Raw genomic sequence first — 25,027 nt, forward strand, 5'->3', positions numbered from 1 at the left:
GGGTTTACCTAAACCTTTCCAAGCAGGAAAAGTTTTTACATCACTATTTAGGGTTTACTTATACCTTTGCAATTAGGGGGTAGGTTAAATCAGCATTTAGGGTTTAGTGTTACTTGACTAATTAGGTTGATGATTACTTTTAAATTTAGATACAATTTAAACAAAATTAATTAAAAAAACTTACCAAATAACATTAAATAATAAACATTGTTCAGTCATATTGCATACATAAATCATATAAATCCTAGAAAATCACAAAACTCTTCATGTGTCTTTCATACGTCACCTTCGTCTTGATCAAACGTAGACATTTCGTTGCTTACTGACACCTTTGCGATCCTCACGCATTTTTCGATGACAATGTATGCTTCTGTTCCTTTGGTCACTATGCTTTGGTTGAGCAGCCTTTCCAACCTTTCAACTATTGCTTGGCAAGCCTCCTAGAACATTATAAAAAAAAGAATTTTTTTTAGGGTTAATGCATGTTCAAATAAATTAAGGAACAATCACAATTGAAAATATATTTTATCACTGCATGTCGAGGCTACTCTACATCAGCATGTGCATCTTCGGGTGCTTCATCCATAGCCGTTGCCTCCACCAAGTGCTAAGCAACATCTGGTTCAACAAATGTGTCATGGTGCTGAACGGGCGGATGTCTAGGAGGATCCCCAGGCTGTGCTTGACTCATGAATGGATGAGATATCATATAGAACCACTCCATGTAGTATGGTGAACACTGTCCAAGCGCTACACATATCTGACCCACAAGTGCAATGTATTTAGAAAAATGAATCCATCTATCATCGATGTCTTTTATACATAGAGAAGCAACAACAGGGTGTGGGGGAATGGTTTGTAGATACCCAAACTGTCGTACAACCCTCTCCGATCGGTGTATGATAATAGATGGACCTCATCTGATATGTCTAAAAAAATAAAGAGATAACCTCAAACTCTCTGAATGCATGGTAGTCACCATACGAAATCCAGCACAGAGCATCAGACGTCAATCTATCCAAATGCTTATGATACATGGATACTCGTAATGCCTTCCCAGACTTCCAACGGCAGACACATGGTTTCCTCTCATCATAATCCTTAGTAGCACTAGCAGAACTAACAAAAGAAAAGTGCTCGTAGATCCAACACTGCACATATTATAAAAACAAATAAATTCAACACAATTCTCAATATAAAGTAAACAACTAAAAATAATTCTTTTTTCTAATTACCTGTAAAAGTGTGATATATCCTACAAGTTGCCTGGTCGTGCTCTTTGACGCATCATTCAAATTCTCATACATATGCGCTAGTGCAGCAGCTCCCCATTTGTAGCTTTCACTCCATGTCAGGTCACAAAATGCATCCAAGAATACCACATGAACGTGTGTGGCACTCTTGTTAGCAAAGAGTGTGCAACCAAGCAGATGCAAAAAATATGCTCGAGCTGCTACAGTCCACTATCCTGCGTCACATTTGTTCCGATATACGCCTCACAGCCACAATAGTTGGTATGCCCCATGGCATTGTATTGTCTTAGCTCTTTCCTCTTTAGAACTCACTTCAAGCAATTCGACTAAGAGGAAGACGACATCGTCCACATGAAGAGGCTCAAATCTATGGAACGCCCCTATAAGGGACAGATGCAACAACGATGCCACATCATCCAAGGTGCTAGTCACCTCTCCTACCAACAAATAGAAACTACTAGTTTCCTTATGTCATCGCTTCATAAAAGCAGACATAAGTCCCCGATCACCAATTGATAACTGCTAAATAATTGTATTTTGATAATAGAAAATAAGGCAAAATTGTCTTTAAAAATAATTATTTAGCAGTTATTTGTGCTTAAATATTAAATAATATAATGTGTGGGGGATTACTAAATGGGAAGAGTACAACTTAGTCCCCTCGACTCAAATACTTTTCAAAATTAAGCACACTGATGTCCCACTTTCCTACTATACTGGAATTCTTGGTATGTATTCAACAATTTCAATTTATATTATTTCTTAGCTAAGCCTGTTCTTGATGTCAATATGATGTGCAAGTCTCAACTTAAGAAGTTTTTATGTGTTAAATGGCTCCTTTCTTTGTCTATATCATTAAGATAATGGTTTAACCATCATTGGAGTGACTTACTTTTTTGGTGCATGGAAGTTTAGATTAATGGTAGGCACACCCTTTTGCAAGCCCAGACCACTAACCTCAGCGAAGATTTATAGTGGAATTTACATATCGCCTAATTTGAGAATTAAACTTAAGTCACAGATAGTGTGAGCGGACAACTCGACCAGATTTGTCAATCCATGTTGGCACAGAAGAGACTTATTTGATTCTTTATTCATTAAAATATCTGCTTAACCATCTTTGGATTGGAAATCAAAATTAAATGACTTTTTGTATTCATTTGGACCGATAGCTTACTAGTCCTTTAATATCTTTTACATTTATGTCTCTGATAAACTCCTCTGTTTATAGTACTTCTGTACTATAGTATGTTTAGGTTTTTGTACCATACATTCTGTTTCTTCACAAAAATTCCTATGGATGTTAGGCTCATAGTTTTCTCATTTTGGTGTGGCTTATGAATTATGATCCATGTTATTTTCTTCTTTGAGCACAGGTATGGCTGGTATGACTGCTTATGCCGGTTTCTTTGAAGTAGGTTCTCCCAAGAAAGGAGAAAATGTTTTCATTTCAGCTGCCGCTGGAGCAGTTGGCCAACTAGTTGGGCAATTTGCTAAATTGACTGGTTGTTATGTTGTTGGAAGTGCTGGTAGTAAAGAGAAGGTATTTCTCTAATTATTATTGTCATAGGTGTCTGCATAAATGATAAATTAGCATAACATGCTTTGTACTGTTGTTATGTATTCTGCTATTTAAAGCAGTCCTATTTTGAATTAGAGTATTTAAAATAACAACAATCAAAGTTTTTTCCTCTAGGAGGGGTTGAATTAGGCAAAGTATATTAGAGAAATACTCTTTCCAAGTCCCTTGACAATGCAAACTTTGAGATATGCTGCATAGTTTTAGGATTTTTCAAGAATGCATTTGTAGGTATAATGAAAGTACATGTTTTTCTTTTGAAAAAGGAGCATATTATTATGTATGACATATATAAAAAGTTACACTCTAATGCTTTATTAAAACTCAGAAATGTGTATTACTTTGTAGATCTATGTTCATGTTTATATGCAAAGCACTCCTCTAACTATCCAATTCCAGCCCTTCCCATATCACCAATAAAACAATAAATTTATGAAGAGAGGTGGAACTGAGACTAGCAATAGTACTTGCACTTCTCATTAATTTTGGAATAGGAACATGTTTTTTTTAGAAAAGGGTATGACTGACAAAGCCAGAAATCCTTTCAGTTTAGATTTGGAGACCAGCAAAAAGCTATTTAGGGTGTGTTTGAACTATTTTCAAAAGCTGTTTTTAGTTTTTGGAATCATGAATAAATCTTTGTAAAACCAGCACAACCCAGGCCTCAACACATGCAGTACTACTCCAGATGGCTCACATCATTGAGCCTGATCACAAAACAAAAGAAAAGAATGAGAGAACATCTCGCATCTGTTTCTGTTTTTTGGTTTTTAAAATATTGTATTGGAAACAATTTTAAAAACTTCATAGATATTTTATGAAATATTGATTTGTTGAGTAGTGTGGAAATGTTTTAGAAAATAATTTTTAAAACCGAAGAGTGAGAAGGAAATCAAACAGACTCTCAGTCTTTCTTTCACTTAAATGTAAATCTTCTGCAACAAGGTGGATCTCTTGAAGAATAAATTTGGATTTGATGAAGCCTTCAACTACAAAGAAGAACTAGACGTCAATGCTACTTTGAAAGGGTCAGTATTTAACAGATTATGGTAGGGAAATTTTAATTTGCATTGTTTATTGCCTTTAGAAGTTTAGTTATTACACCTCGTATATAACATGATGCACACGACTGACACTGGATATCAATGTACAAATCAGGTACTTTCCAGAAGGCATTGACATTTACTTTGAGAATGTGGGGGGCAAGACACTAGATGCCGTGCTCTTAAACATGAGAGTCCATGGGCGCATACCTGTCTGTGGCATGATATCACAGTACAATCTTACTCAATTAGATGGTGTAACAAATTTGGCAAATCTCATATTTAAGCGGGTTAAAATGGAAGGTCTCCTTGTAAATGATTTCTATCATTTGTATCCTAAGTTCTTGGATTTTGTCCTGCCTCATATTAGAGAAGGGAAAGTTCTATATGTGGAAGACATAGCTGAGGGCCTTGAGAATGGCCCTGCAGCCTTGGTTGGTCTCTTTAGCGGCCGCAATGTTGGTAAACAAGTGCTTGTTGTTGCTCGGGAATGAATGCAAATGCTTTTGTTTGCTGTTTTTGTGTTGAATAATGAGTATGGCCCTAGCAATCATCTTACTCATTTTTGGTGTTTGTGTTAGTCTTGTGGGCAAATGTTAGTTGAAAATTGAAATGTAATTCCCTTTGGTAACATTTTATAATAAAGCCTTTTGTGTATGCAATACAGATACTTCTCAATTTCATGTCATGAAGATGATAATAGAAAATAATTTTTAAGAACAAATAACAACATTCACCCTTTTCCAGGTTTGGTAAACTGGCACTCAGAACACTCTACCCTCATCCCAAAAATTAACCCTAGTGAAATCTGTTATAATAAGCTAACAGAATACACTACTTTAACCTATAATTAACCCATACGTGTTGCAAGGAGTCAACTGTTGAAGGAAGAAAAGAGGCTTAAAATAAACTCAAATGGACTTAAAACAACATTACACAAATCTTATCTCTTAGACAACATGGCCAACCTTTAGAGGAAGTAAACAGAGGCATGATATTGGCACCCCTTGTGAGGCAGAATATCAAGCGCACAATTATCTCGTGGAAGTTTTTACTAGCATGAACTGTCCTGATACTATTCATTTTCATTATGGATTTCATTAATTGCTAGATATAATTGGGATAGTTGTTGTGACCCTTAATTTATGCTTTTCATTCTTGAATATTCATCTTGACTTTGTTTCTAAATGCATTCTTAATCAAAACTTCAAGCAGATCCGAATTAATGGCAACTATCCCCTTCTCCTAAAACTCTTGTTGCTATCTAACATTTTAATGCTAAATTAGTCATAAACTCAGATTTAGAAGGTTTTAAACAGTCAAAATATTTCAAAAATATTTCTAGTCCAAGCATGTATTTGCAAATGAAAAAGCAATATAGCATGTTGGATTCCTTTTAAAGATTTAGTTGAGACCAGTGGTATATAACTGTATAATTAATGCGTGAATCAAGTTGACCTTCCCTTGTGGCCTGTTTATTACCGTTCTAGTGTTCTGCTTATTAATAATAAGTTGGTATTTATTATTATTTAGTTCCTTAACAACCTTGGTAATTTCACTAGATACTTTCTCTTCCTCATATGAACAATTTGAATATTTAATGAAGGATTTCAAATGGAAACAATCAGTGGTCTTGAAATATACCGGTAATGTTTCTAGTCTTAATCCTTATAATATATTTAATTTTCTCATTTGTTTTTAGACTTCATCAAATATTTTTCAAAGAGAGTGATTCAAAATAAACAAAATATTAAACAAAGTAAAATGAAAAAAATGATATATTATAAGGACTAAAATAAAATAATATAAATAAATAAATTTTACAAAGATCATTTAAAAAATTATTTTTCTAGAGACAAACACCAAAAAAGTCATATATTATACGAAATAAAAACATATTTAAGTACTATTAATTATTATTATCATTTTTTTATAACTTGGGAGGTGTAGTTAATTCAAATCAAACCCAAATCTTATTTAATTAAAAAATCCAAGTATCAAACCACTATATATCTCGACACGAAGTCTCATTCCTGAGTAGGATGAGTAAACGGGCTCAGGTCCATGGACTGGCCTGCAGGGCCCGCAGTCCACGCGGGTTACGGACCAATTTTTTTTAAACGATCCATGGTTATGTCATATTTTTGGGTCCGCCCCACTTAACCCGCGGACTATGCGGATTTGGTCCGCGGGGTCCGCGGGTTGCCCACATCCCACATTAGGTTTGATTTGTGTGACCCTGACCCAATTATATTAGGTTTGATTTTCTCTTTTTCACTTTAAACTTCTTTTTTATATAATAGATAAAGAAATATATTAGATAAGATAAAGATTTAAAGATAAAATTAAAATATTTAAATTAAAAGATAAGATAAGAAAAATAAAAGATAACAAAAATAAAATATTAAGATAAAAAAGATTAATAACATGCTAAAAATCTTCCTTTTTGATATTTTCTCGATCTTTTATTCTTTTAATCTATCATTTCATATCTGCAAGCCATAAATAATAAAAATATCAATTCTTATCATTTAAGCTAAAAATAATTGTTAAATAAATATTTTTAAAGATATTTCAATGTATTTTTATTATAAAAAATAGCTCACATATTTAGCATCATTGTAGCAGGCTAAGAACATTTTTTCTCCTTATGGTTTTTGTTCACTATGCACTCATGTGCGCACATAAGTCATACGACTCTTTACCTTACAAGGAAAGCAAAACGTGACTCACACTCACGCAGTCACACGACACACCACTGCGGCACAGCCTCGGCCCACCACCGCGCCACCACGCAAAGTACATCTCTTCTCTCTCTAGAATTTGTCTATTTTTGTTGGGACTAATTCATTGTTGTTGTACTCTTAAATGTGGAGATGGAGAAGACTCAAATTACTTCAAATATGAAATTATTTGTTGTTGGAGATGTTTAAATTTCATATTTTAGATTTATTGCTTGAATTTTCTTTTGTTAAGACATTATTTATTTTATTGATGTAATTGACTAATTATTAAGATTTTATTTACATGAACTTAATTTGATTGTATTGTATCTTTATTAAAATTGAAATTCTTTTAAAACTAGCCCCGCAGACCGGCCCATTTAACCCTCGGGGTCTGTGGGGCGGGAACGGACCAATTTATTTGGTCTGAGTAAGAAGCGTGGCGGACTGGTTGCTAATGCGGACTTATGCGGGCAGACTTTACGCGGGACGGGCCGGCCCGCTTACCCACCCCTATTCCTGAGTGTTAGTGTTAGAAGCTTGGGAGACAAAAGTAGCCTAATTGGTATTGCGGAGAATGTTTGGTATCGCGGGTTTCCCCGGTGACTTGTTAGCTGGAAACAAGAATATCGACCATCAAGTCTTACGTTCGAAGCTAACTCATGAAACTCACAGAAACACAACACAAGCTGTTGGAGTGAGATATGTTTGGTATCTTATCATGAATATAATGGGACGATTCTTCCTCAAGTTACAAGGTATTATTATTGTTATCGCTTCTCAAAAGTCTGCACCCTTGTGCAGTTAGTTATATATTCATCATATGCCTTTATCTTTGTTATGTTTTTTATTTGTTATTTAGTATGTAGTACAAAATATCACATTTTTTTTGCTGGGAAGATTTCATGCAGTTTGGTTTAAACTGCAGATCAGTGCTTATTGATCACTTTCCTGTTTCATGCCTTTATCTTTTTGTTACCTTCTATGTTGTTTTGTTTCGTCACCTGATTTTCTGTTCCTCCACTCCTTTCATTTCTTCACTTCTTGATCAGATCAAGAATCTCTACCGTTGAAATATTAATGGCAAAGATCTGTACCCTTAAAAATATTCTTTTTTTCCCCATTGAAATAAAGCATCATTTTTTTTATTTTAAAAACTTATTTGGATTATAGCTGCATGAGCTACATATCAATTTTAAGCTCTAGAGGATCAAATTCCATGTAGGACATATGGTGATGACTATGATAGTAATAATCAATGTCATAAAACATATAAATTATAATAGACAAAGATAGAGAGAGAAAGTGTGTCAATTTGGGTTGTACAATCATATATAAATGGTTGAGATTAAAAGTTATTTAATAATCACATGATCACTTAAAAAAGTCGTTGCATTTTGTTTTTGTTAATCTTGACCACTAAAATAAGATTCAATGGTCTATATTTATAATTGTGATTTCTCATTAGTGTTCTCAATTTATAGCTCCCCATATATAATGATTGAGTGAAGTAAATTAGGGACCTAGCTACTCTGTCTTAAGTGTTTTTGTTGCTTTTGCTTCTGGTTTTCTTCCACTCCTGTACCAAAAATAGAAGTAAATTAGAGATTCATGTTGTAATTTATGCTTTAAGTAGATTATGGATTAAATTTAAATGTACAAACAATAATAATAAGAGATTTTCAATTTATATGTTTGACTTCTAGTGGAGATTGAGTTTTGAGTTTGCTTTTAAATTGGGAAGTTGCATAAATCCCTTTATAGGGTTTCTTAGTTTATTGAATCGTGTAAAATTTTAAGGGTTTCCTAGATTAACAGTTATAGGAAATCAACAAAATCTTGAAACCTATGATTCTCACAAATAATAAATAAATCATGTGTGTCTTTTTCCATAGTGAGACTTCTCTATAGTATACTTTGATTTCTTGGAAGAGGAGAAAAATAAGATTTCACTCCCTTACTATTCTTTCTGTCTCTTTACGTTTGTTTGTAATGGTCAGAAATTATAGAGAACATTTTTCTGTCAAGAAGGAAACCTCGTTTCACGTTAGTGGGTATTAACTCCTTTTATAATTACTACTCCCATCAAGTAACAGATATCTCTAGAAAATTTTCCTATTTAACCCAATTACAATTTAGTCCTTAACTATTAATTATTTATTTATTAATCCCTACATAAGTCATATGCCTCTTATATGATACATTAATTATAACAATTCACTTTTATCATGAGCAAACAATAGGCGATTTATTTTACAAAATTGGACAACGTAAAAAATTGACACTTGTCCAATTGAAGGCCATTTTTGTTAATCCACGCTTTTTTTTCTAGCTTTTTGAATTTCAAAATCCTCTCTCCCCTGCACCATCTCGGCAAATTTTTGAACATATATGCACAATTTTGCCCTCATTTTGAATTTTGAAAATATTCTCCACTCATTTCACACAAACATCATTGTCGCACTAGCATCGTCGCACTGCATCATCTTCGACTAGAACCATCTTCTCCACCCTTCATCCACCATGACCAAACTTCGACCACCACCAAACAACATTGTTGCACCACCATCGTCGTGCCACACTAACAGATATTTCAATGTGACAAATCAAGTTTGAAATATTTGCCTTCTGTTGCTTCTTTCTTCTCATTAGTTATGGACTTTTTATTTGACATACGTTCCAAATTTTTGTTGATGTTTTTTAGACTTGCTTTTGCTTCTTATATCATAAAACAAATTCTACTTAAAATTGTTGAAATCTGTTTTACTTATGAGGTGTTTAACAAAATGCCTCACCCAAATTCCATTATGATTTCTAGCAAGTCTTAGGTTACAAAAGCAACAATGACCATTAATTGACAAACCAAAAAAATTGCAAGCTCTCGTACACCATCTCAGTATATGGATATTGTTGAACACCATTGATGAAATGTTAAAGAAATGTTGAAATCTGTTTTGCTTATGAGGAGTTTGACAAAATGCCTCACCCAAATTCCATCATGATTTCTAGCATAATCAAGTCATGATGGTTTTAGTGTGAAATTTCCTTTTTATGAAGGATGCAACAAATGTTGCTATTGTCACTAATTATGAGTTTCTATTTATGTGGGTTAGGTGTCAAGGAATCAAGGTTAGAGCAATTGGATGAAATTCAAGTGAAAGCTATCAATACTTCTAATGGGAAGAATTTGACTAAATGTCCAACCTTAATCTTTGAATTCATAGGTGTTGCTTTTGGTAAAATAATACATCTCTTTGAAAGTCTTGGGTTAGTTCCTTAGCAAGTCTTGGGATACTTCATATATACATATAACATTAGGTAGCTTATGAAAGATTTTTCTTTTCTAGATATGACTATGAGGTAGGTACGCATTGTTGTAATTGAAGTTCAATTTTGTAACGTATTATGGGCATAGTTGTTTTAAATTGTGTGATTTTTTGGTTTTGTTTAATTATTGTTGTTATTATTATTATTATATAGGTTATAGCTGAAGGTCCTTTAATTCAATCGTGAAACTTTGTTGTGATGATGAGATTTCTAGTCTCTGTGAGTTTTATGCTTCACATGATACAATTGTATCATCATATGAGTTTTGAAAAGTTTTTACCTTTTTTCTTTGTGTGGCAGCATTTTGTGTTTGTATTTTGTTCTTGAAAAATATTCCATACATGCTCTTCATTTATTTTGTTCAATATATATTTTTGCATGTGTGTCTGTTTGGTATGAAGATTAAATTTGATTGAGCTTATGTAGTGTTTGTCTAAGTTGGGTGTTCCTGGCTTTCACTTTCTTGATATTTTAAAAATTAGTACCAAGTTTCTCCCATTTCTCTTTTCGCTTTATCTTTCTCTTCCCATTTCTTTTCTGAATCCGTTTTTGTATTTGGTAGTAAAGGAAGATGAGAAAACACGATTTATTGAGCGAAATGTTGGTATCAATTTAAAGTCCGACAGCTTAAGAGTTCTCTACTTTTGGTAAGTCTTCCCATTTCTCTTTCCAACTATTTGGTAGTACATAATAAATTTATATATAAAGATGGATATCCTATTCTCTATTTACACAGTTCATTCCTCTTCTCTCCCTTATTCCTTTTTTTTCATCTATTTTTTTCTTTTAATGTTTCATTCATATGATTTTATTAGTTTTTGTTGTTCCATTGATTTTGGTGTGGCTTTATTCATGGGTTATGGAGAAATAACTAAATATTTATTTGATTTTATTTTGTACTACTTTGCGGGTTGAAAGCTATGTGTTTGGTTAAATGCCCAAATGTACTTTAAGATTTTCTTTGGCTATGCAAAAAAGATTTCTACTCATTTGTTCTTTTAGTGTTTTATCTGGATAATGTTATACGAGTCTTTGTATATTTTGTTTGAATGATATTATGCTTTTTTATTCGTTTTGGACTGATTTATGAGTTGCAAGTTATGTGTTTGATCAAATACCTAAATGAACTTTGAAATTTTCATTGGCAAGCTTTATTGGATGCTTTTTTAAATATTGATGTTACATTCAGTGCATATTCACTATCACACTACATTTAGAATATAGTTTAACTATTTTTAGTGGACAAGTTTAGAATGATGTATGATTTTTGGACTCTATTATATGCGTTTTTATTTCTCAATTATTTTGTTTTCTTTTCTTTGAAGCTTAGGTATTATAGAAGTTGTAGATGTTTGGAATAAATTTTTTGACAGCCCCACGACAGAAAACTGCAAAGCAAGTTATGAAGGTAGAGCAATTAGAGAAACTAGCAAAACTGGAAGATTGGTGTAAGCAATTTCTTATTATTACTTTCTTGATAAGGGTATGCATTTTGCCGATGTTTTTAAGTACATATCTTTTTTTATACTGAAGAAAAAATTAAAATGGTAAATTAGTAATTTCTTTATATTTGTAAGTGTGGTTCAAAGACCATGTCAGCATTAAGAACAAACATGAGCTTTAGCTTCATTTGAAAAGTTACATTAAAAGCTACCCAAACTAGAGGAATAACTAACATTTCAAAGTGGCAATATACTCAAAATATTGGATGGATACTTGCAACCAGTTATCTAGCCTTCACAGCTAACATGGTAATTTTCTTGATTTGTTTTTACATGGATGTTTATCAATGTTTGTTTTTGTGGATTGATGGGATAACATCATTATCCTAGGTGATGTTATTATTGTAATTTTTCAGATTGAAATATGAGATTTATTTATTAGAGGTCTCTCAATAGGTGACTTCATTGTTCTTCAATATTAGAAGATAATGTTAGTTGTCTTTTGGGGAATTATTTGGAAATAATTGAGTGGTTGAGATTAAGGATTTACAATATGGTATAAGGAGAAAACTTGGTGTTTGTTTTTCCCTCCCGTACTGTAGAATATTTTAAAGAAACATGATCGATTTGTAGCATTTTGCAAATTAAGTATTATATTCCTGTATGCAGATCTTCATGATGAACCTTTCGACTACCTTTACCTGTGAGTTCTTCAAGGGTGCAGTGAACAAAGTTATGCCATAAGGATCATTCTCTGTTAAATTTAAAGAAATAAAATTTTACATATTGATCTTAATAATGTTCATTTTGGGACTTAAATATATGGACTACTTTTTTTTGGAAATGAGACTGAAGCAAGAACATTTTCTAAAGCTCAAGGCTGGGAGGTAATCATTAATTAGTAGGTCTGAAGGCTTGTCGTTTTTGTTTAAGTTTTAATTTTTCATGTATTTGGACTTTTTTCCTATTGTCCTATTGAGTAGACTGATAATGTTGAGGAAATAGCTTTGAAGATTTCTCACTTGCCAAAAGCATCATAAAAACATAAAAGGATTTACTGTTATCACCCAAGGTGCAGATCCTGTTTATGGTTCTGAGGATGGGAAAATGAAATTGTACCCTGTTTTACTATTACCTAAAGACAAATTAGTTGATACAAATGGAGCAGGTACAAACCTATTGCTTTTAGTATTTAAATGTTAAAGTTATATGTGTAGTTAAGTTTATGGGCAATTGGTGTGCTCATAAAATGCTTTGAATAGTAAATCATAGTCATGCAACCAATACATAGATATTGCATCTTGATGGTAGTGGCAAGCTAGATTCTGATTTTGTCTATTCTAAATGTTAGTGGAAACTTAAAAAATTGATAATGTTATGTACTTATATTCTTTTGTTTTTGCATGAGATGCTTATATGGGAGGATTTCTTTCACAATTGGTTAAGTAGAAACCCATTGAAGAATGCGTGAGAGTTGGGTGTTAAGCAACCAATGTTATCATCCAAAGGTCGGGCTACAGATACCCAGAAAAACCTAATTTTCATTAAATGATTCATCCTTTTTTGTTAATGTTAGGAATTATTATTATTATTATTGAGAAAGATTTTAATAGACACACTTAAACTATATGTAAGTCTTTTAACAAAATGATTCAACATGTTCTATAACGATTAAATATCAAGTTTACTCATATATAATATCATGGGTAAAATGTAATTTCTTTTTGTCATTTTTTTCTTCGACGAGGGATTTGTTGTTGCTAGTACAACGACTTGAACTACTTCTTTAGCTTTTGGTAGGAATACATGTAGAACTTGGTGTAGCTCCATTGGAGCTTGTAGGCCTTGGATCTTCTTCATCAATGGAGTCCTTTGCTTCATTAATTTTAATGGCAACGGAATGGAGAAGGAGAAAGATGAATGTCACTTCAAGTAGAAGATGAGTCAAGAAGAAGCTCACCACCATAGGAAACCATGGATAAGAGCTTGAAGGTAGAAGAAGATGAATGAAGGAAGAGGAAGAGAAGAGCATAAAAAGAAGATGAATGTCACTATCTTTTTCCAAAATAGCCCAAGCTCCCATTGTTTCTAATACCAGTCGCCAGCTCTTGAATCATATCAACATGTCAGTTGGTGACCTGATTTTTAATCACAATATACACCAATGTTGATATCACTTTGTTACGACTTACTTGAAGAAGCTAAGGCAATTGTAGGCTCAAAATTCCACATATTCTATCAATTTTCAAGCTTTTGAAGGTAAACAACAAGATAATTTGGTCGAACAAGAACACTTTAACAAAAGAGTTACAAATATAACAACTAATCTTGAGTGTATCAAGAGAAAACTAGTCGAACTGACCCCTAAAATCACTCTTTTGAATTCAAAGCTCAAAGGTAGTTTGAATCAATGTATTTAGCTTTACTCCTTAGCTAATTACCTTGATCCCAACATCATCCATCTACTCCATCAACAAGAAGGTTTGGAAAAAGACCATAATGCAAGAAAAATAGGCAGCAAAAGTTCAATCAAGCCAAACAAGCTTTATTCGCACTCGTTTCTACTCCTTCTACTTCAGTTGTCTCATCTTCAATTATTCCTCCAACAGGAATTATGGATTGCATTGTGGAAGTTGTTGTTGAAGTATCTATTGCTCATGTTGTTGTTGTTGCTCATAATGTTTTTTCGCTACCACTGGTGGTGGTGCTAGGCTTGTTGATCCACATGAGGATGATATTAATCGTATTGGTACTTCTTCAACTAAGCCAACTAATAGGCAATTGATTTGGTTGCCAATCCTTAAAGTTTTTTTTTACCCATAATTAAACATACGTTTCAAATAAGTTTGATTATAGGCAACTTTTAGATTAGCTAAGTGACCAACTGGTGGTCACTATTGACAATTTGACCTTTGTTTATGTTCTTCTTCCCATATTTAAGGATGAAAACATTTTAAATACTTGGCATTTATTTTTGTGTCTAAATCTTTTCTGATGTAATCCTACCCCGCAAGGGCATTGGATAGAAGACTCCAAGTAGATTGGATTAGAGATGCAAGAGAAGACCCTAAGGTTCTCATGAGCCTTAGGGGCTTTGGGCAGATTTTGGGCTCATGGGCTAAGTATGAGCCCACTTATCTTAGTACATATTAGATTGATGTTTCATTATTTTTGGGCCTTGTATTTAGGGCTTCATAATGTAGGTAAGGTACCCTAGAAATGTAGGATTTCTCAGCCCTTGTATTTTAGGGCACCTAGACTAGTTTTTGTATTAGGGGTAGTTTTGTAATTTCACATGCATTAAGTGAATATTTGATGTGTGTGTTGGAAAATAAATTTAATTGAATTGGGAGAAGCCCAATCCAATTAAATTTTAGAGCGGGAGGTGAGCATTTGCTTGCTACACCCCATTGCCACATCATATAGTCACACTTTGTGCATGTGCTTCATGCTTTACATGCCTCATGCCACCTAAGCATACTTAGTGGAGAATCTTGGACTTGATCTTGAATTAGTGGACTGAATCATAGCTAAAATTCACTAATCATAATTAGTGAAATTTTGGCTCCAAAGTTTGGCTCCACAAATTCAATTTCAAATTCAAGTGAAATTTGAATAGAAATTTAAATGTTCCTCCAATTTTGTGTGGCACTTAGGCTATAAATAGAGGCCTTGTGTGTGCATTTTTTTCAACTTTGATAATTTGAAAATTAAACTTCAGATTTCAAAACTCTTTTAGAGTACAAAATTTCGTGCTCTTCTCCTCCTCTCCCTTCATTCATCTCCTTCTTCTTCCAAGCTCTTATCCATGGCCTCTTACGGTGGTAAGCTTCTTCTAGACTCATCTTCTCCTTGAAGTGGCGTCTCATCTCTCCCTTCCTTCTCCATTCCACTGCCATTCATCTTCCAAGAAGCAAAGGAATCTATTGATGAAGAAGATCCTAGGCCTACAAGCTCCAATGGAGCTTACATCACTTTCCCTCTGGATTGACTAGTTGATAACCTCCACTGGGTAATATGTGAACAACTATCAATGGTCTTTCCTAATTTGGAGACCATATTCTAGATTATAAATCTTTTTTTCCCAAAGGAAAAATCAACTTCCAAACCATGTCACCTTTGCTTGAAAGTTTTAGCTTGACATGCTTATTATGTGTTCTTTCAACTTCTTTTGTTGAGTTGAATTAGGTTAATTGTCATTAGTTGATCTTCATTTAACTCGTCTAATTCATCAAGCATGATTTGTTGATATCTATCCAAACTCAACATATTTTGCTTAGCTACTCTCAAAGATTGTATGTTGATCTTTAGAGGCAAAATTCCTTCGTGCCCATAGGTCAGCCAAAATGGAATACAACCAATTGCTTGGGTGGGTGTATTTTGACAAGCCATAATGCTTCTTGTAGTGTTTCATGCCATCTTTTTAAATGATCTTCTAAATTTTTCTTGATGATGTCAATCAAGATCTTATTAGTAGCTTTGACATGTTCGTTTGCTTATGCATAGTAAGGTGTTGAATGTATGAGTTTGATACCAAATTGTTGTATGAATGAACTCACTACCTCCATTAAGCATAGTTCCTTGGTCAGTCATGATTAACTCAGGTATGCCAAACCTATAGACAATGTTGTGTCTAATAAATCTAATCATGAGTTCTTGAGTCACATTAATCAATGGTTCAGCCTCCACCCATTTTGTAAAATAATTAGTGGCCACCAAAATAAAATTATGTCTTTTGGATGAAGTAGGATAAATGTTGTCGATGACATCCATGGCCATCCCCTAAATGGCCAAGTTTTGATCACTACATGCATTTCTAGTTAGAATCTTTTGTAAAGGTCCAAATCTTTGGCATCTCCACATCCTTTAGCATAACGATAGCAATCGGCGGTAATTGTTGGCCAATAGTATGCATGCCTAATTATCAACCACTTCATCATGGGTCCACACCTATGTGCTCCACTCAAGCCCTCGTGTATTTCACCCATAAGCCGCATCGATTTGGCTTGATTAACACATTTCAACAACAACCCATTGAAGCTTTATTCATACAATTTGTCTGCTATCATTGTATATTTTGGTACTTTCTACTTCATCTTGAATTCAACTTTATTGGATGGATTCAGTAAATAATCCATCATTTCTTGTTACCATGGATCTACTAATTCAATCTTCATTATGCAATATTCTTCTATGGATGATTCCCAAGCTTCACCTTTTAGCTTTCTATATCCAAAAGCATATTGGGCTAGTTTATTAGCTTCACCATTATCACCTTTATATATGTGTTCTATTGTTACATCGGTAAAACATTTAAGTAATTACCTAGCCGAATTATAAAATTCTACTAAAGTAATGGTGTTGCAAAATATGTTGCATCACTAATTGAGAATCTCCATAAATTTGTGTGCATTTTACTTTCTTTTGGAATAATATTGCAAACCCCATATCAACGCCTTGTATTCTTCATGATTATTCGAACACTCCATATCAATTGACCTTGAGTACCTTGATACCCTTCTTGTTGGGCTGATTATAGTTGTGCCAATTCCTACACTCTCATGTGTTCATGAACCATCAAAGCTTAAAATCCAAGGTTGTAGGCCAACATAATTGTTGGCTACCTCGAATACGTCATCTACTTGTACGTAGATGTTGGGTAATGAAATCGGCTAAGACTTTCCCTTTCATAGTTAGCAATGGTACATATGTCAAAGCAAAAGCATTTAATTTAATTGCCCATTTCATCAAACGCCCTTGCAAAACTGGTCTATTTAACAAATGTTTAACAATATCAAATTTGCATATAACTAGGACTTCATTGCGTAACAAATAATACTCTAGTTTTGTACAAGCATGGAATAATGGCAAACACAATTTCTCCACATGAGTATATTTACATTCAAAATTGTGTAATAATAGGCTAAGATAATAAATTGCTCTTTCAATTCCATCTTCTGCATCTTGTGCCAAAAGGCATCCAATAGATTCATTTGCACCTGATATATACAACTTCAAAGGTTTTCATGGTATTGGCAACACTAAAACTAGTGGGTCGGCTAACATTTGCTTAATTTGTTAAAATGCTTGTCATTTTTCTTCTCCCTAGATGAACTCTTTTTGATCCTTTACCTTTAGTAAAGGTAAAAAGGCCTTTTATCTTGCTAATTGAATTAGTGTCAGACCCTAATTTCGTCTGGGGACTATCATTCACTGATGTTTGGATTCTCGCTAGTCGAATTGTGTTGTTCAACACCAGTTACCGCACAAGACGAAAGATCATTCAATGTTTTGATAAAAAAATGTGAAAGGTACAAAAAATGAGGGGCAAAAGGTTTCCTGGACCCTAGCTTGCCCAGGCTAGCCTCTGGCTCACCTGGGCCCTCAAATAACTTCAGGTTGAAGGAACCAGCTCGCCTGGGTGAGCTAGTTACTTCAGGAGTAAGTCTTAGCTTGCCTGGGCGAGCTCCAGCTTGCTTGGGTAAGCTGCCATGGTCCCAAGTGCCCTTTTTTCTATAAATAGGCATGAAGGGGAGCTAAGGAAAAAGTTCCAGCATTGAGGAGTGAAGGAAATTGAGAGAAATAAGTGAGAAGAAGAGGAAACGAAGCCAAGGCACTGCCAAATCGCGACTGCGATCAATCTCTACATTGTTCTTTGTTCGGTGTTCCTCATGCGACCATCGGTTAGTTTTATTTTTTTTTAAGATTTGAATGTGATCTATGCACCCTTAGGGGTCCCCCTTTGTTGTTTTGTGCATATTCATCTCCTCCTTGTATCATCGGTAATATCTTTTCTTTTGTAAAGTTTAATCTTAACCGATCATTAGCGCCATTAAGTTGTCTTTTAAAGTCATTGAAAGTTAATGAAACCGATGCATAACTGATTTTCTCTCCATCAAATTCACTTGAAATCGTTCAAGTTCCAATGCCTTAACAACCCTTTTTTGTTCTTATTAATTAAAAAAAGAATCTTTCAAAAGCATAAAAATAATTTGACACATAAGCTTTCTCACTTTAAAGAACTACGTATGTCTGAATTCCTCATCGCACCTGAGGATACGTAGGAGCAAGGGCAACACCCTTGTCGACCCCAAAAAATATAAAAAAATATAAAAAGGGGAAAATACACAATTTTGAAGTCATGTTTTGCACACTCGATCAAAGGCTGTCGTCCCTTGTGATGGGCGTGTGGGGTACTAATACCTTCCTCATGCGTAAACAACTCCCGAACTCTTATTTTCAAAATTCGCAAACTTTCTTTTTGGTTTTTCTAACATTTTCCTCGAATAAACGTTGGTGGTGACTCCCACGCGTTTTCCTTTTTGGAAGACGCACCTTTGGCATTTTGCCTTGCCTTCCCGCCGAATGGGTAGGTTACAACAATTGGCTATGAATTTTCGTAATCTTAACAATGCGGCTTTGTAACTCTTTCTTATTCAAAGGTGCCCTGACCTCCAATACTTCTTTTGCCTTATTTTTAACAACTTCAGTTCCCTTTTGATGTACTAAGAAACTTAAGAAATTTCCAGCCGACACGCTAAATGCACACTTAGTCGGATTCATTTTTAGCCCATGAAACCTCATTTTTTTTGTAAAGCTTACTCTAAATCAGTCAAATGTTGATCTATACCAGCTAACTTGACTACCACATCATCAACATATACTTTGATGTTTTGCCCAATGGCATCATGAAAAATGAGATTCATAGCCCTCTAATAAGTGGCACCAACCATTTTTTAGTCTAAACGACATCCATAACCATTCATATATCCCAAGAGCTCTGAGACAACAGAATATCATTTTTTGCATATCTACAACAGCCATAAAAATCTTATTCTAACCAAAATGACCATTAATAAAGGTAAGAACACCATATTTGGTTGTTGCGTCAACTAACATGCTAGCTATGGGTATAACATACTCATCTTTAGGCGTTGTTAGTGTAGAAGCAAAGTTTCATGGTGAATCAAAGGTGATTCAAAGGTGTTTTGATGATAACAAAAGATGATGACAAAGGTGATGACAAAAAGCTCAAAGATCAATCAAAGAGCAACTCAAGTAAATCAAAGATCAATCAAGAACAATTCAAGAGTTCAAGATAAGAATCAAGAAGAATTCAAGACTCAAGAAGAAAGTCTAGAGACAAGAATCAAGATTCAAGGTTCAAGATCTCAAGAATCAAGATCAAGATTCAAGACTCAAGATTCAAGAATGAAGAGAAGACTCAATCAAGATAAGTATTAAAAAGTTTTTCAAAACTTTGAATAGCACATGAGTTTTTGACAAAACCTTTTACCAAAGAGTTTTTACTCTCTGGTAATCGATTACCAGATTGTTGTAATCGATTACTTGTAGCAAAATTGTTTTGAAAAAGTTTTCAAATTGAATTTACAACGTTCCAATTATTTTCAAAAAGTTGTAATCGATTACAATGTTTTGGTAATCGATTACCAGTGCCTTTGAACGTTGAAATTCAAATTCAAATGTGAAGAGTCACATCCTTTCACACAAAAGCTTTTTGTAACCGATTACACTAATTTGGTAATCGATTACCAGTGACTGTTTCTGAATAAATCAAAAGATGTAACTCTTCAAAAGGTTTTTGACTTTTTCAAATTGGTTTTACGTTTTTCTAAAAGTTATAACTCTTCTAAATGGTTGTCTTGACCAGACATGAAGAGTCTATAAAAGCAAGGCTTTGTTTTGCATTTCAAGCATCTTGAATACTTTTCCAATCATTTCATTACAATCCTTTACAAGCCTTGAATCTCTTTGAACTTCTTCTTCCTTTTGCTAAAAGCTTTCCAAAGTTTTCTGGTTTTTCCAAACCTTGAAAACTTGTGCTATTCATCTTTTTCATTTCCTTCTCCATTTGCCAAAAAGAATTTGCCAAGGACTAACCGCCTGAATTCTTTTTGTGTCTCTCTTCTCCCTTTTCAAAAAGAACAAAGGACTAACCGCCTGAATTCTTTTGTGTCTCCTTTCTCCCTTGTCAAAGAATTCAAAACGACACAGTCTGAGAATTCTTTTTATTCTTCCCTTTCCCTTATACAAAAGTATTCAAAGGACTAAACGCCTGAGAATTCTTTTGTATCCCCATTCACAAAGTATCAAAGGTTTAACCGCCTGAGATCTTTGTCTTAACACATTGGAGGGTACATCCTTTGTGGTACAAGTAGAGGGTACATCTACTTGGGTTTGACTGAGAACAAGAGAGGGTACATCTCTTGTGGATCAGTTCTAGTGGAGGGTACATCCCTTTTGGATCTTTGCTTGTAAAAGGATTTTTACAAGGTTGAAAGAAATCTCAAGGACCGCAGGTCACTTGGGGACTGGATGTAGGCACGGGTTGTTGCCGAACCAGTATAAAAACTCTTGTGTGTTTGTTTCCTTCTTCCCTACTCTTTTACTTTCCGCTGTGCATTTAATTTCCGCTTTTACTTTCTGTTAAGTTTCTCTTCTACTCCTCATTCTCTTAACAATTTAGTAAAAGCCTTAGAAGAGTAATTTTTTAATTAGTAAAGGTTTAGGAATAATTAATTCAACCCCCCCTTCTTAATTATTCTGAGGCCACTCGATCCAACAGTTAGATTTAAATCCTTGAAATCCGTACATACTCATACTTGCCCATTCTTTTTTATAACCAACACAATATTTGACAACCACTCAATATATCTAGTCGTTCTAATGAAGCCAACCCCTAACATCCTCTCAATTTCCCCTTTGATTTGAAGCAAAAGTTGTGGATTACACCGCCTTAGAGGCTGTCAATATGACTTAAATCCTTCTCTAATTGGTAGCCTATGTTCCACCACATCTTGAGGTGTTGCAACTATTCCATCCTTTTAGGAATCCTCAAAATTAAGTTAAGGATAAGGCAATCCAAGACTAACCACACTTATTTTTCTCATAAGAACCCACCATTTTTCATGTAGTCATATCTTACTTTTACCCAACTTATTCTTTTTAATCCAAATCCCATGGAAAGGTATTTTCCTTACTATGATTTGTTTCTAACTTAACATCCTTCTTGGCCTAAGTGATGTAATCCTACCCCACAAGGGCATTGGATAGAAGACTCCAAGTAGATTGGGCTAGAGATGCAAGAGAAGACCCTAGGGTTCTCATGAGCCTTAGGGTAGATTTTGAACCCATGGGCTAAGTATGAGCCCACTTATCTTTGTACATATTATATTAAAGTTTCATTATTTTTGGGCCTTGTATTTAGGGCTCCATAATGTCGGTAGGGTACCCTAGAAATGTAGGATTTTTCAGCCCTTGTATTTTAGGGCACCTAGACTAGTTTTTGTATTAGGGGTAGTTTTGCAATTTCACATCCATTAAGTGAATATTTGATGTGTGTGTTGGAAAATAAATTTAATTGAATTGGGAGAAGCCCAATGCAATTAAATTTTAGAGGGGGAGGTGAGCATTTTCTTGCTACACCCCATTGTCACATCATATAGTCACACTTTGTGCATGTCCTTCATGCTTTCATGACTCATGACACCTAAGCACACTTAGTGAATAATCTTGGACTTGATCTTGGATTAGTGGGCTGAACCATAACTAAAATTAAATAATCATAATTAGTGAAATTTTGGCTCCAAAATTTGGCTCCACAAATTCAATTTCAAATCCAAGGGAAATTTGAATAGAAATTCAAATTTCCCTCCAATTTTGTGTGACACTTAGGTTATAAATAAAGGTTATGTGTGTGCATTTTTTTGAACTTTGATCATTTGAGAATTAAACTTCAAAGTTCAGACTTCTTTAGAGGCACTAAATTTCGTGCTCTTCTCTTACTCTCCCTTCATTCATCTTCTTCTACCTTCAAGCTCTTATCCATAGCTTCCTATGGTGGTGAGCTTCTTCTAGACTCATATTCTACTTGAAGTGGCGTCTCCATTCATCTTTTTCCTTCTCCATTCCACTGCAATCAGACCTCAAGAAGCAAATGAATCCATTGATGAAGAAGATCCAAGGCCTATAAGCTCCACATGGAGCTACATCACTAAGGGTATAGATAAGATTTGTTTCTCAAAGGACATAAACTAAGTCTATTCATGTAAACATGTTCTGAAGTTTGAAACCCCCTAACATAGAGTATTTTTAGTAGAAATCCATCTAAGCTACTAGTTAAGTCATATAGCTACCTATGAGACACAACTCAATCTATTCAACATCAAATGTTTGGACTATCATACCTTATATAAGTTGTAGGTAAATCCCTAGATACCTTTCTAAGCCAAGAACATGTTGGTCACTTAAGAATCTCTTTGAGCTAAACTATCTAAGAGGTGAATTTGGGAAGCAATCATATCACATAGTGTTCTTCCCATTTTAAGCCCCAAAAACAGTTTTAGGATATTGAAAAACAAACTCATGAGTTTTGGTTTCACCCAAATTAGAGTTACGACTTGGAAACTACACATATATATCAAGTTCATGGTTTTTAACAAGTCTAGAAAATGATTGAGCTTCAAAACTCAAAACTCTTTAGGACTTGAAAATAGATTTAATATGAGCTAAATGTGACTTAATGGTTTTGGTTTAACTTAAAAACTCCTATTGGTTTCGAAATGGCATTGATCACAAATTTGCAAAAAAAACATGTTTCTAGAAAGCTGGTTGTTCTACCACATTCTTTGTATAAGGCTCAATCATTTGGGAGATCTTAAAATAGGATAAGAGCACATTAAAACAAGGTTGTGAGCTTTGGTTCCCCTTTGAAAATCTCAATAGTTTGGAAATTGCATCTGCTTCGAGTTTTTAGGTCAAAACAACTTAGAACATAGGTGGTTTTTCAAAGGCGAAACTAAAGTCCATAGACAAAAACTTCACAATTCTTCAAAATAGATTTTACACACCCAAAAATGGGATTGTAAGATTTGGTTTCACCCCAAGATTCATCTCAGATAAAATCTAAACCTTTTGGGTCTTTTCTATGATACCTAAAACGGGTAGGTTTGAACTCTCAACCTTTCATTTGATTTAAGTAGTATGACATGGTACTAAAACACCTGTTTAGACAACAAATTAAGGTTATTGGTATTCTATTCTAATTCTAAGCTTACATGTGTTCTTACTTAAGTTAAATCTAGAGAGTTCGACTAAGCTTTTAGGTTATACCTTCCAAGTTTGTCTAGTTGATCACATGGGACTACTTATTGCTTTGTCTTGAATGGTAATCACATCCCCTAGCATCTAGGTGACTCTACATCATTATTGCATGTCTAACCATTACCTTCCATGAACCCTACACTACCAACACTTTTCCTACTACCCTTTCACTCTTTTCTCACCACAATAGTATTTCAAGCATAGCTTATGTATCTAACTTTCAACCACTTCGCCATTAAAATGGCTCTTATATTATCCCAAACCATTTCAAATCTACTATCTCTAAAATAGTCTCTTTTTGAACTCCACTACTAACATCCAAATCACACTCTTAAACCTTATGATTACTCACTTTTCACCTATAACATCCTTCAATTAACTATGAATTGTTTTATCCATTCATCCTATTCAATTTACTAACTCGTGATCTAACTACCACGATTCATTGCATTCACTTCCTCGCGCTTCCACTGCGTCACTCTGATTCAAGCCTTAATTTTCCAAGTAACTCCACACCACTTAGCCACTCCGTCACATGGACAACTGTTAACTCTGATTATGATTATACCTAAATCCAGAGTAAATACTTACTAGTCATACCACAAGCAAATAATCAAGCATACTATTTTTGCAAGTTAACTCACCACCTCAGAAGGTACTTTCTTGAGATTCCAATTGGCCTAAAACACCAATCCTTGATTACTAATAGTTAAGGCATGAACCTTATAACAATTCTAACTGCAATAGGTTATCTCAATCTAAGAAAACTCATAAAATCATCCATAAACACCATAAAAAGGTAATAACTAAGCTCTCAACATTCTTTCATATTACAAACATCAAGGTACCCTTCTCCTCTTCTTATCTCCATTCTCTTTGCTCAAACCTAGTCTATAGACTTAAACCCTTTGAATCTCCTTTCTAGCTCACTCATAGGTATAAACTCATGAACTCTGACTGACGAGGAAAAGAATAATTAATGCAATCCAACAAAGTTTCAAAAAGAATGACATTAGGAAGGAAAGTCATCTTAATGGAGTCCTGACTGTGTATCTCACAACTTTATCATGAATCCTTTCTTCCTTAGAAATATTCATTTTGCTTGAATGCAAGTATGATAAAAGAAGCATTTCATCCAACTAAACTAACGACTCACACCAGAATTTGAAACAACTCACCCATTCGGGCAAACAACTTACACAAAGATTAACGACAACTTTTCACATTCACAGTAACTGACAAAACATGTTAAATCAATTCATCTTCACAAAAGTGTAACAATAGGTAAAAGCCCATGGCATCACATGATTTAAAGAGGAACATCATACTTAAGATACTCATTCATACGGGAACCTTGAATCTTATAAGAACAAGTACACAATATTTTCAAGGATAATGGCCAACTCAAAAGTAGGCTACTTGGAACACGTATGGTTGACTCGGGTTCACACGACAAATAGTTATAGAAAGCACCTTACATTATGACATGAAGAGAAAGACAACACGAAATAGGTATCCACCCTTAACAATATCTAGC

At 34.2% G+C, this 25,027-nt stretch overlaps 1 protein-coding gene and 1 long non-coding RNA gene across 3 annotated transcripts; both read left to right on the top strand.

Moving 5' to 3' along the window:
* Positions 1-1,869: 1,869 nt before the first annotated feature.
* On the top strand, positions 1,870-4,488 carry LOC102666324 (2-alkenal reductase (NADP(+)-dependent); the record flags this gene model as incomplete). The annotated part of the gene is made up of 4 exons (XM_014777425.3): positions 1,870-1,981; positions 2,630-2,796; positions 3,793-3,860; positions 3,991-4,488. Coding segments are annotated over 4 exons (726 nt in total), but the record flags the coding sequence as incomplete, so codon positions are not given.
* Positions 4,489-7,257: 2,769 nt separating this feature from the next.
* On the top strand, positions 7,258-12,477 carry LOC106799355 (uncharacterized). 2 transcript variants are annotated; one of them, XR_005892195.1, is made up of 4 exons: positions 7,258-7,356; positions 10,493-10,572; positions 11,256-11,373; positions 12,037-12,477. It is a non-coding gene; the product is annotated as an uncharacterized lncRNA (long non-coding RNA). The 2 variants fall into 2 exon arrangements; XR_005892196.1 differs by lacking the exon at positions 7,258-7,356 and having other exon boundaries at positions 9,718-10,572; positions 11,251-11,373.
* Positions 12,478-25,027: the final 12,550 nt, after the last annotated feature.

The sequence above is a fragment of the Glycine max genome, chromosome 7 (genome assembly GCF_000004515.6).
Source record: "Glycine max cultivar Williams 82 chromosome 7, Glycine_max_v4.0, whole genome shotgun sequence".
Taxonomy (NCBI): domain Eukaryota; kingdom Viridiplantae; phylum Streptophyta; class Magnoliopsida; order Fabales; family Fabaceae; genus Glycine; species Glycine max.